Source organism: Notolepis coatsorum (genome assembly GCF_963971535.1).
Source record: "Notolepis coatsorum genome assembly, chromosome: 8".
Lineage (NCBI taxonomy): Eukaryota > Metazoa > Chordata > Actinopteri > Aulopiformes > Paralepididae > Notolepis > Notolepis coatsorum.
The window spans coordinates 86,345,690-86,359,857 of record NC_140172.1 but is presented as its reverse complement, the minus strand read 5'-3'; the positions used below and the strand labels follow the sequence as shown (position 1 = coordinate 86,359,857).

Here is a 14,168-nt window from a genome sequence, read left to right as displayed (position 1 = left end):
AGGTTTCTCTCCTCCACACTGCCTGTGGAGCTTTTTTCCCTATTGTTAGGTTTTAGTGAGTTTTTCCTTACCTTCGCGTGGGGTATGTCTGGGAGTGCTTGCATTCTTTCATTTATTTGCATTCATCTAAAAAATTTTGGACCTTATGGTGTTCTTGTTCTGTTCTTGACTTATTGTTATGTTTTCTTCTTGACTTGTTTAAAGAAGACCTGTACGGCCCATGGGGACATTAATGTGTGTTGTCGGGCCCTATAAATAAATTTGATTTGATTTGATTTGAACAAAGTACAATTACTCAAGTACTTTACACCCCTGATCCTGGTATATAACCCCGCCCCAGACACAGAGAAGCTGTCAGATCGTAATATCTTGTTAACCTGTAGTCACGTTATTATTGCTCGTATTTAGGTGTTCTGTTTCATGTAGTTGCTTGCCTCGCTCTCATGTTCATTCGACCCTCTCTAACTTGTATTCTCATCCTCTCTCATGGAGACCTGGACTGGAGGACCAGGAGGACCTGACCCGGCTAAGACCTGGAGACACTGGCCTCACAAGGAACTGCTTTGACACATGCTCGGCTGACGATTCCTGTCCCTGCTCTGACCCCGTCTGTCTGACTCTCTAGTCCCCGTGCACACCCTGGACATTACCACCCCGTGTACCGACCTCTGCCTGGACATAGACCAACCTATTAAATACACCCATATTGGGTTTTATCCAGTTCCGTCTACCGCTTCTCCTTGCTGCATATTGGGTTCAAATACTCAACCGTGATAGGACGGGCCAGAGCGTTTAGTGTTCGGACTGCTGTGGGGAAAAAACTGTTCTTGAAGCATGTGTGTTTAGTTAGAATTTACCTGTAGCGACCTGAGGGCATGCGCTGGAATATGTGGTGTGCTGGGTGGGAGGGACCGTTGACTATTTTACCAAAGCGGGTGACTGTGCGTGAGGTGTAGATGGAGTCCAGAGCGGGGAGGGAGCAGACAATTCTTTTGGAGGCTGTCTTGGTGATGCGTTAAAGTTTGTGTTCGGTGTGTTTGTCAGTGGAACCGTACCAGACTGTGATGGATGAGGTGAGGATGCTTTGTATTATGGCGGTGTAGAATTGGACCAGCAGGCGTTGTTGGACTCTGTACTTCCTCAGGCAATTTCCATGGAATTTGGTAACATTTGGCCAGATGGTGGCACTATAACAACAAACTTTACTTTTGGCGGGTGTATTGCTGAGGACCCAAGGGAGAGCAGTGTCGAGTGTGAAGTTGATCAGATGAGTGATTCTCGAGAACGCTGCCAGCAGTCATACCTCAGGTCTCTACAACTCTGCCAGCAGTCATACCTCAGGTCTCTACAACTCTGCCAGCAGTCATACCTCAGGTCTCTACAACACTGCCAGCAGTCATACCCCAGGTCTCTACAACTCTGCCAGCAGTCATACCTCAGGTCTCTACAACACTGCCAGCAGTCATACCCCAGGTCTTGAGAACGCTGCCAGCAGTCATACCCCAGGTCTCTACAACTCTGCCAGCAGTCATACCCCAGGTCTCTACAACTCTGCCAGCAGTCATACCTCAGGTCTCTACAACTCTGCCAGCAGTCATACCCCAGGTCTCTACAACTCTGCCAGCAGTCATACCTCAGGTCTCGACAACTCTGCCAGCAGTCATACCACAGGTCTCTACAACACTGCCAGCAGTCATACCCCAGGTCTCTACAACACTGCCAGCAGTCATACCCCAGGTCTCTACAACTCTGCAAGCAGTCATACCACAGGTCTCCACGCTGCCAGTAGTCATACCACAAGTCTCTACAACGCTGCCAGCAGCCATACCCCAGGTCTCTACAACACTGCCAGCAGCACTTCCAGCGGTCAAGCAATCAGCCTGCTCCGAACAGCCATGCCCCTGACAGTGCGGCAAGCATCAATACCGGGAGCCAAGTAATTGGTTTTTGATTGATTGATTGATTGAAAAGTTTATTAACAGATTGCAGAATGGGTACAGTACAGTACAGCTCAATACATACAATTGTTAAGGGGATGCAGACCAGAGAAAGACTTTCGTCTTGTTTACATCAGGGTCCCCCATTTTCAATTCATCATATGACACACACGACATACAGATAGACAGTACTGCTACATCTATACATTTATGACATACCAGATTTGCAAATACAGTACTGTTTGTGATACAAAAAGAGTCCAGAAAAAGAGTGTATATACATTTGACATAGAAACTGTACATTGGAGGAGGTTGGGTAGGTGGGGTGGGGTTGGGTGGGTGGGGCTGTACATTGGAGGTGGGGGGGGGGGGTGTGGTTGGGTAGGGGGGACGACGACACTGTACACTGTACATTGGAATACTGACAAAGCCATACTTGGTCTTTACTGTACAACTGGGTTAGGACATTTGTAGGGTCCAGTTTCGAATTGCAGTCTCCCGTAGGTGTTCTTTGGGGTGTTTTTGAAAGTGGGTAGTGATTCACATTCCTTTACAGCTTTGGGTAGGGCGTTCCACATTGATGTGGCATAATTGCAAAACGTGTTTAGTCCCTTGTTTGAGCCGAATCTGGGTTTAACATGATTTGTGGAGCTCCCTCTGGTGTTGTGATCGTGGTATTCACTGACCTTTGCAAAGTATTTTGACATGTACATGGGTACCTTGGTCGTGTAGTGTAGGTTGGCAAAGTGGGCAGGGGTGAGGTGGGTTCTAGGAGTAAGGTCAAGCAGTAGTCTGACCAGTTTGTTTTGAGATGTTTGTAATTTTGTTTTTAGCGCCTTTGAGGTGCTTTGGTACCATGAGGTGCAAGCATAGTCGTAGTACCCTTGAATGAGTGCTCCTGCCAGAGTCTTCAGGGTATTCTTGTTTACCAGTGAGGAGATCCGGTACAAGAATCAAGTTCGTTGGTTGACTTTTTTTATTACATTGGATGTCATTTTGTCACAGAAAAGATTTGCCTCTAGGATGGAACCCAGGTAGGTAATTTCTTCTTTCCTTGTGACAATATTGTCACCCACTGTAACTGAGAAGCCGTCGGTCTTGCTGAGTTTGTTATTTGAACCGAAGAGAATGGACTCTGTTTTGCCCATGTGTAATGATAGTTTGTGAGATAAAGCCTGGTAAAGAACTACTGCCGAAAGTGTGTATGGGGTAGAATTTCCGGTGTATGTACTTCCCCTGGAAGCTGCCTCAAAACGGACTAAACTTTTCCCGAATCCTGTCAGCAAACAAGCTAGAACGTCCCGGTCATGTAGTAAGTTCTTCAGGTAAAGCCATTGCAGTGGCTTAAACGAGGAAATATTGTGCACTTCACACGTTTCTATAATTGTTTTGTCGAAACCGGAAAGCCTGTAGCCTGTACTTCCTGTACTTCCATTTAGACATTTTAGGAGGCATATCTTTACCAGCCTAAGGGGATGCAGACCAGAGAAAGACTTTCGTCTTGTTTACATCAGGGTCCCCCATTTTCAATTCATAATGACATTTATGACATGCACAACATACAGATATACAGATATAAAAATCTAATCTAATCATGACATTTATGACATACATGACATACAGATATACAGTACATTTGTGACATACAAGATATGCAAATATACAGTACTGTTAAACAGAGATCCTAACAGACAGTAAATATATACATACGAGGGGGAGGGAAATGTACATTAGGAGGGTGTGGGAGAGTGTTCGGGCATTTACGGGGGTCAGTTTCTAATTGTAGCCTCCCGTAGGTGCTCTTTGAGAGCGGTTTTGAAGGTGGGTATGGATTCACATTTTTTTTACGGCTGTGGGTAGGGCGTTCCACATTGATGTGGCATAGTTGCGAAACGTGTTTAGTCCCTTCACTATGAATTGAAAATGGGGGACCCTGATGTAAACAAGACAAACGTCTTTCTCTGGTCTGCATCCCCTTAACACTTTGACGACCGATGGGCTTAGTCTAATTAGTGGCTAGAGGACAGAGGAATGTAAACAAACATGTGGGTTTTCTAACAGCTATGGGTACCTTGGTCGTGTAGTGTATCTTGTAGACCAGGCCCATTGCAAGTTGCTGTACTCTGTCGTCGACTCTAAGCCATCCTAGGTTGGCAAAGTGGGCAGGGGTGAGGTGGGTTCTAGGAGTCAGGTCAAGCAGTAGTCTGACTATTTTTTTTTTAGATGTTTGTAATTTGGTTTTTAGTGCCTTTGAGGTGCTTTGGTACCATGAGGTGCAAGCATAGTCGTAGTACTCTTGAATGAGTGCTCCTGCCAGAGTCTTCAGGGTATTCTTGTTTACCAGAGAGGAGATCCGGTACAAGAATCGAGTTCGTTGGTTGACTTTTTTTTATTACATTGGATGCCATTTTGTCACAGGAAAGATTAGCCTCTAGGATGGAACCCATGTAGGTAATTTCATCTTTCCTTGTGACAATATTGTCACCCACTGTAACTGAGAAGCCGTCGGTCTTGCTGAGTTTGTTATTTGATCCCTTCCGACTGGGCACACGTTTTGAATGGCCATGCCCCAAACAGTCACTGCACTAGTACCACTAATACTACTATTACTAGGTATATTTATGCAGTACTTCTTACCGTACACAGTTAGATTGACCATTCCCTCTCTGTTCCCGGCGGGAAACGTTGCATACTCGCACACGTACAGACCCTCATCCACCAGATGTAGAGTTGCCATGGTGATCGTAGCATCGTTCAGGGCCTGACCACGCTCCCCACGTCTCCACAACGATTCATACTTGAAGGCAACGCGGTCACGAAAGGGAGGGGCTACCGAGACACCTAGCAACGGGTTTGCGATGGCAACAGTGACTTTGGTTCCATTGACCATCTTCTGCCACGTTACCTGGAAAAGAGAAGAGTACTTAATAGTAGTATGACTGCTTAAAGTACTGCTATGAGTACTAATACTAGTACTACTACTGCCATGTTACCTGTTGAAGTAATAGTAGTAAAGTTAGGGTAATTTTCTGAAAATATCGTGCTTAAGATTCTACCTTTCTGCTGTTGTCATATAGAGTGACTTTCAACACAGAAAGAGCTGGGCCCTCATGTATCAATGCTGCGTGCGCACAGATATGTGCGTAAACCGTGCATACGATCATTTCTAAACAAAGTGTGGGATTTATCAATATGAACTTGTGCTTGAGATTGTGTGTACATCTACGCACAGCTCCGACCGTGCGTACATGGCACCAAGCGGTAGAATAGGAAAACTGCAACAGACGGAATAAGCTTTCATGCATTAGAGTTTCAACACCGACATGTTCGGTATGACTTATAATTAATTATAGTTAATTGTAAAATAGAGACATGTGTGTAATTATTGTCAAACCCTATAAATAGCATTTGGAATAGGTCTTTCCGTATGGTTTATCTTGCGTTATCGGAAGACTTGTCACAGGGTGCGCTCCGCGGGGAGTTGTTTTCAGAGATATGGCAGTCTATTTGCAGAGAGAACATAATATTAAGAAGAGTCCGCTACCTGAGACACATTCTCCTTGATTTGTACTAGGGATGTCCGATATTATCGGCCTACCGATATTATCGGCCGATATCGGCATTAAAATGTGATATCGGTTGATATCGGTATCGGAAATTAAGAGTTGGACAATATCGGTATATCGGTATCGGTAAAAAAGCCAATATCGAGCATCCCTAATTTGTACCACAATTTGGGACCCAAATTGGAGCGTGGAACAAAGCACATGAATGTCATCCCCATGCACATTCAAGTCCTCTCCACCCTGGGATTTTTGGCCACCAGCAGGATTAATAAACTTCATAAGCTCCATCAATAAACAAATTCAGTTATCAAGTTCAAGTTCAAGTTTCTTTATTAGTTGACATGCAAAGATACAGAATACCTTCACATGGAATGCTTTTTTCTGTTATGCTCCTATGAGGATCATAGGACGCTTGGATCATACACATACAGCTCATTACAGTAATATTCCACAATTATTACATTTTAGATAGTAATAATGGTACAGAGCCTTGAGACAAACATATGCATATTCACCACCGCAAACAGACTGGCAGCCGTCATAGGCAGCGCCATTTACGGAAGGAGGGGGGAGTGGGTTGGGGTTGTTACAGGGCTGTAGGGGGGGGGGGGGGGGAGTGGGAGGGGGGGGAAGGTGGGGGGGAGTGCACAAGCCAAGTCCTGGGTGGGGGAGGTCTCCCTCACACGAGGCAGCCGACATTGCAGCGCCAATGCAGAGGAAGGGGTGGGGGGGGGGACTAGGGATTGGGAATAGAAAGGGATTCCACTCTGCCAATGTACAGATAATCTGATACCGGCTGATAAATGTTGTTGCCAGTGACCAGGAGGAACGCATGACTCATTCAGGCCGAATTTAATTTAATTGTAATGTTATTACTGGGGTATCTATTTAAAATATCACTTAAATGCGGGTGATCGGGGTTATCCACTGAAGCCATGGTTAATGACTCTCACTAACCCAACAGGAGCTCACGCGCACACAAGAGCCATTGTAGAGTGCAGTTGGCCTGCTGAAAGTTTGGTGGCTGTGCTTGGCACGGGGGGACAGATGCAGAAAACCCACCTCCAAACGCTGCAGCAATTTAGTCAAGAGGATCATACAGCAGTTTTAAGTCTACCCTTGCAAGGTCTTATTCTAACTTTAAAAAACCTAAACGAAAAAAGGCATTTATTTTGCAGTATACAGTAAACGCAAGCGCAAAATAGTGGTGTGGAATATATTGATGTATGAACTACGCCCCCTTCCGCCCCTCCCCTTCCCCCACTCCCCCCATTGTTCACCTGGTACTTAACTGCTCCCCCAACTGGGGAGCAAGATCTTTTTACCTGACTGACGGAGCTGGTCTATTTAGGTAAGATCTCCAGCCATATTCTCTATTGTTGTAATGATTTGATTTGATCTGGGTAATAAACCTTATTATCTGGACCCTCTGAGTGAGCAAGTCATTTGACTCTATTCCTATTTGAATACTATTATTATCCTACAATTTGGCGTCGCGAATTTCGAATTTTGTGCAGACTGATCTGTTCTCAGGTGTAGAGAGAAAAGGATTAGTTTAGGCCGGCCGGTATCTGGAACACATTGGTGTGATCCCCACTTCTCTCTACACAAGGTGAGCATTTACTGTGTGTTTTAATATTCGAGACTATGGCTGGACAATAGAATAACATGTATTGAATATCTGGGCTGTATTGAGAATCGTACTGGGGAACGCGTGTACCTGGGTCCTTTATCTGGACAGATCTTCTGAGAGGATGGGTTGTTAGTGCTATTCCCGGATTTGAGCTGTGGCCAAACCGAAAGTTAGGGCACAAATTAAGGTTGTTGGTTTGCTAACCCAAGTCTAATTCAGGCTGAAATATAGGCAACAAAAGAAGATACGTGAGCTTATTAGAGTGATATCATTGGAAAACGCTACTCTCTTAGAAACTATTCTATGATTCTTTTGGCAAAGAGGCGGGAAGTTAGGACCGAGAAGCTGTTATAATCTAATTAGATTTAACAGAGTAACGATATATATATATTCATAGATGCAACCTTAAACTAAGCTCACAATCTCTTCCATTCCTGAAAACGATATATTCGGATTAAAATTAACCCTTCAATCATACAGAAAGCGGGAAGGTGACCGGCGATGTCCCGGTAGTACGTGAATGTACATTTAACGGGACATTAGTCGCGGGTTCAAGAGACCGAGAGTATGATTAAAGGATATATATAATCTAATATATCGCTGTTAAATTTCGAAGTCAGGTTCGGTCGTTATGACTTTAATAACGATGTATTATTATATCAAGGGATAAATGCCTTGTCGCAGCAGATGCTGGCCGACTAAACGAACACCGATCCAATACAGACCAGGGCCCTCATGCATCAACGTGTTCTACGCACAGATCTGTGCTTACCCTGTGCGTACGATCATTTCTAAGCAAAGAGTGGGATTCATCAATTTGAACTTGAACTTGACTTCGTGCTTACATCTACGCACATTTCAGACCTGGCGTACCTAGCGCCCAGTGGTAGAATATATTATTACAACAAGGAAATGAGCTTCTGTGCATAATAACACTGGCACGTTCTGTACGAACCGTAGTTCATTATAGTTCATTGTAAAATAGCAACAGTAGTGTAATTATGGTCAAAACCCTATAAATAGCATTTGGAATAATAGATCTTTCTCTCAGAATGAATGCAGCATGGTTTATATAGCGTTATCGGAATATACGGGGTGTAGGCTACTGACTGACTGCGCTCCGCGTAGCTTGATTGATTGATTGATTGAAAAGTTTATTAACAGATTGCAGAATTGGTACAGTACAGTACAAGTTCAAGTTCTTTAATAGTTGTCATACAGAAGTACAGAATACTTTCATACAAAATGCTTCTTACTGTTACGCTCCAGAGACTGTGCTAGACAAGATAGTATCAATTAACATAATAACATAATATAGCATGAATTTAGAAGAAGAAAATGAGGTCACAGTGTTCGGTATAGACATATGTACAATGTTCTGAGTTACCATATAATATACAATACACAATACTATGCAGTGTACTAATGTACAGTACTATCTAGTGCAAAGCAGAAATGGGATGAGGTACAGTTTTAGGTACAATTTACAGTAAGGTGTACGAGTTGTAGTGCAATCCTTCATCCATAAATATAAAGTGTGGGGAGTGGGTGCTACAGTGTGTTTGTTTAAAGTGGGTGTGTGCTATAAAGTGTGTGGAGTGGGTGCTACAGTGTGTTTGTTTAAAGTGAGTGTGTGCGTGTGGATGTGTGTGCTATGTGTGTTTGGTGGTTGTTGTTGTGTAGTGTTCATTCATTGTTCGTTTAGCAGCCTGATGGCCTGGGGATAGAAGCTACTTCTGAGTCTTTCTGTGCTCGCCTTGAGACTCCTGTATCGCTTGCCTGACGGCAGCAGTTCAAAGAGGCAGTTGTTCGGGTGGCTCGAGTCCTTAATAAGTACAGCTCAGTACATACAATTGTTGATTGGGGATGCAGACCAACTTTCATCTTGTTTACATCAGGGTCCCCCATTTTCAATTCATCATAAATCATAAAGCTCAACTCGTTATTATTCTGCGCAGACCGCAGAAACACGGGAACGTTTTGATTATATTTAAAAGGCTTTACGTTAAACGAAACAAGTGGAACTTCGAAGCTGTAAGCAGAATACAAGTCATATGAATATAGTGTTCTTCCCCCTTTTTACTGTATAAGAAAGAATAGAAAACGCATTGCAATGACACTATAGTGGACAGACTATGTATATGATGGGATTCAAGTTCATGTATTGAAAGGCAGGCTATCATACATGCAGTGAGATTCATTGTTCTTGTATATGCTCTCGTATTATATTGTTTATATAGGCTACCCAATACTGACATCAAAATAGATTGTAGTATGCCTCTAGAAATCATATGCAGCAGGTAGAAAATTGACGGGAGATCCATCGCGATTTGGAATAAAATTGAGGAGAACTTTAATCCCTGGGGTATTAATCAAACAACACGGGAAAAGGCAGTCATATTCCAGCGCGGTCTTTATTAGCCGACAACAAAATAGATGCATCTAAAAATCATATAGCCAATCGAACACAACTAATAAAGGCATTCATATTACAGCACGGTTATAATGACACACAACCAACGCCAAACAGTGGTCAACGAACGGTCTTTATTAGTATTTTGAGCTGTCCAGGCAGAATTGCAGCAATGGTCTTAGGGAGCCGTTGATATCTGACATCACCGTTTACAAGTCCGCCTTTTATTATTTATCCCATAATACGCGATAGTGTCTTCTTGGTTCGACAGCAGTGAATTCTCCGTGGAGTTTCTAACGGGTCGGTCCATTATTTCACATCCCATGGGGGGTGTTTCCTCATTTTCATGACCATATATGGATAATCATGCACGAGCATTGACGGTAGAACAAAGTGGTATTCATCATGACAGGTGTGCGTAGAGCCTGCGTACGCAAGTGTGATGAATGCCGACTTCCCTGTGCGTGCGCTAGTTCTACATTCCGTGCTTACGTGTGGAAGTAGGTCAAGTTCTACGTCCACGTTGATGCATGAGGGCCCAGGTATATACACACGTTAACTTTTATGTATTTTCGTTTGTTTGTCTGTTTGAGTCTTGTTTGTATGTGCACAGTATTATAACCCGCCGAGGTGTTTTATTGAGTTAAGAACGAACCGGCTGATATTGATATCGCAAAGCATTGAGAGACGAGTTAACGTTATACAAGGAAGCCAGGAAAGTGATTTCCGGTAGTGATTTCCGGTTGGGAATTGTAGTTTTGGTTCCACTTCCGGTTTCACGATAGGTAATGATAACGGCGCTATAAATTACATAGTGATAACGATACATAAAGTAATTGGAATAATATGTATAAGGATTCAACATCTAAATTAGGTATAGCAGTATACAACTGAAATACATATATCTTAGAATCAGACCTGACAAATTAACTTTGACTTGAATGAATACCCAAATTGGTTCTCTGGAACAATATAGATTGCTACAGTTAATAAGCTATAATTAAGATACCAAGTATATAAAATAAGTTATAATTAAGATACCAAATATATAAGATTGAGTGTCTGGTCTCCACCTTATATACAATTATTTAGTTATAACTAAAAATAGGGCATTTGTTCTAGTTATTTGCCTGTCTATCTCTGTCTGTCTATCTCTCTCTCTCTCTCCTCCTCACTGTTTACCAGTCATACCGGTTAGACAACACGGTTGATCATATCAGGGACATTACGTCGAGGGCAACGCGGAGCATATAGCTGGTATCATGGGGCGTTCACTAAGCAAAAATGACGTTACCGGCAACTCTCCGTGCGACTTCATGCTAACAAAATATGGACCTATAGCTGTAAAATATTTGGGATTATGGTCAAAATGGACAAAAAACAACTGGCCAGTCCTAGGGTGTTTTAATAATGGAAAACTTAGGGGCGTACGCGAATGTTTCCGTGAACGTGCCAGGTCGTTTACCGTGAGAAAACAGAGTCGTATCGAACATGCATTGGTTTTGTGGCAATGTGAAATAGAGTTGAGAAATATGACACATTTAAAAAAAGAGGCGGAAAAAATTATTATAACGCAGTCTCAACCCGAAAGGCCCAATATCAAAAATGTTAAAGGCCTATATCCAAGCCTGACCGCATGTGTGGTAGAGGACGATTCAGACGATGACGTATCCACAAGAGTAACGTTTAACAGACACGCACATGTGGTTTTAGATAGGAACCCAGACGAAAGAGAAAGTATAGACGCAGGACCATCAAGGAACAATAGACCTGCTAGAACACAGGACAGTTCACCAGCAGTGCAAACGCCGTCACCACCAGCGAATAGAATAGGAAAGGTTAAAACGCCTCAGGAACCATCACAAATGGTCACTAGATCCGAGAAACCGACCAGCACATATCCTATGAGGATTGTCCCACTAGGCGAAAATGTAAACGCTACAGTTTACCGGCCATGGTCACCGACAGAATTAAAAGGACTCGTTGAACAATTTCCCAAACCCGACAGAGACCCAATGAGTTTTATCGAACAATTGGATTTAATATGCCATTGCTATAGCCCGACTCCTAGAGACATAAAACAGCTAATGTTGGGATGTCTAGGAAATAAATATCACAGCGTCTCAACGCAAATGGCTATTCCAAGCAGTGATGTCTGGAGTGAAAACAACACTAGGGAACAGTGTATTACTGCGATAGCAGCCGCGATACAAGGTTTGGCAAGGCGAAATGCATGCATGTCAAATATCACAGCTTGCGTTCAAAACGAGTCTGAAACAGTCGATGCGTTTTACAGTAAATTTAAAGCGGCTTGGGCCGCGAACAGCGGATTAACGGCAGACGAGGGACTCGCAATCCAGGTATCCTATTTCGTTAACGGCCTCCTACCACACGTTGGAAAACATTTGAAAGCCGTCCAGTTAGATTGGGAGAGCTCTCCTATTGCAAACGTTAAGAACGCAGCCATCAATATAGAACGACAGCATCACGACAAGAAACGTGTCATCAAAGACATCGGAGTCTTTGTATCTCGACAAGAGGTGGTAGAAGAGGAAGCAATACACTGTTACCCAGCTAGAAATTACTACCCCCAGGGAACAGGAAATAACCAGAAGGGTGGGGGTGGGGGTAAGCGATACGGGCCTCCAACATGCTACAATTGCAATCAACCAGAACACCGAGTACAAGAGTGCCCCCATATAACATGTTTAATTTGCCAACAAAAGGGCCATTTGGCGGCCTATTGTCAAAAGGAGAATAGGAAGAATGGAAACAAAGGGGACTACATGCAAAGAGATTCACACAGGCCCCACAAACCCCATCCTAGCGCCCCACCATATGCAGATTACACTATGGCGGATCCGTTCAAAGGAGACGAGGCGACGAATGTCGCATAGAGGTGCCAACAGGAAAAAATATCTGTCTGGAGAATGTTATGCAAATATTAACAGCAAATCCCGAAGAGGAACCCAAAATTAACTTAATGATAAATAACAAAGAAGTTACTTTCATGATAGACACCGGAGCCACACAATCATCAATTGATGAGAGCACAATGTCATTACCATTGTCTGGACAGTCTGTATTAACAGTCGGGATAAGCGGTATCCCACAGACAATCCCTTTGTCTATACCAGTTAAAATAGAATCAACTAGCGATTCTTTTTCAACTGAACACTCTTTGTTATTAACATCTAAAGCAGCAGTTAACCTTTGTGGACGAGATTTGCTTTGTAAAATGAACGCTAACATTTACTGCTCACAAGATGGAGTCTTTTTACAGCTACCAGAGAAGGGAGAAAGAATTGAAATGCAACAGATGATGTCACAACGAGTGGGAAATGTGATAGAATACAGATGGAAATTAAATAATGATCCTATCAATGAGTTTGTTTCCACAGCATTGAAAGAAATAACAGAAGCCGACACAGGAGTGAACGCGAGGTGTTTACAGATGAAGTTCCTGGCCGAACACCACGTAACAGCGTCCAAATGGGATACAGACGTACCAAAAGTATATATAGAAAAGGTAAAATCATCCATTGGTAAGACCACACTGTTTCCAGCATTCTCAGAAATATACATCTCCCATGAAGGCATTGCAGCCACAGTAATCTTATCAGAAGTTCAAAGAGTGGCAATTCATGACTCTGATTATACCCCACACATATCAATCGCATTCGACACGGCGGAAGGAGAACAGGACTTGTCCCCCATGATGATAAGACTACAGACAGACAAAAGAACGGCTACCTCCCACACTGTTAAGATGAAAAATGGGTGGAATTTAACTAGATTGAAAGATGGATACATAATAGCCATACCCCCATTCATGATTGAAGGGCCATTGATATGCATACCAGAGCCCCCACACGCTGTTTTCCTTCCTGAAACTTCATTGTCTAAGGTACCCCATAAACTGTGGGCGTCACACTCCACTGAAGTCGGGCTAATGACATCTGCAGTCCCCCACAGAGTCACACTGAAACCAGATTGTACCCCTCCCAAACTAAAGCAGTATCCACTGAAACAGGAAGCCATCGATGGAATAACACCAGTAATAGAATCACTGCTATCACAAGGCATTTTAAAACACTGCGAAAGTCCTTGCAACACACCAATTTGTCCCATTATAAAGGCTAACAAACGTGATTGGCGATTTATACAAGACTTGAGAGCCATAAATCAATGCGTGATCCCCATCACCCCATTGGTTTCTGATTCATCTACAGTAATGGCATTAATCCCCACAACAACAACACATTACACAGTAGTGGATTTATCCAGTGCATATTTTAGTTTCCCAATCCATGCCGACTCACAATATCTTTTCGCTTTCGAATTTAATGGTAAACAACTGACGTGGACGAGAGCACCACAAGGATACACAGAATCAGGAACATTGTATAGTCAAGCTTTGCACCACGACCTAAAAGATATACAGTTCCCCGGCGGAAGTACACTGTTAATGTTCATAGATGACCTATTGTTGTCATCCCCAAGTGAAGCAGCATGCCACACAGACTCTGTCATACTATTGACTACCCTTGCAAACAAAGGACACAAAGCGTCATTGCCAAAACTACAGTTTTGCAAAACCAGAGTAAAATACCTGGGAC

General features: G+C 43.2%; 1 protein-coding gene across 1 annotated transcript in view; it reads right to left on the bottom strand.

Moving 5' to 3' along the window:
• LOC311233501 (nectin 1a-like) overlaps nt 1-14,168 on the bottom strand; it is a gene marked incomplete at both ends in the record, with an annotated part of 112,718 nt that overhangs the window by 90,042 nt on the left and 8,508 nt on the right. The window contains one exon of the mRNA XM_084320468.1: nt 4,575-4,842. Coding sequence (XP_084176594.1) covers nt 4,575-4,842 — 268 coding nt within the window. The remainder of the gene's footprint in view (nt 1-4,574; nt 4,843-14,168) is intronic.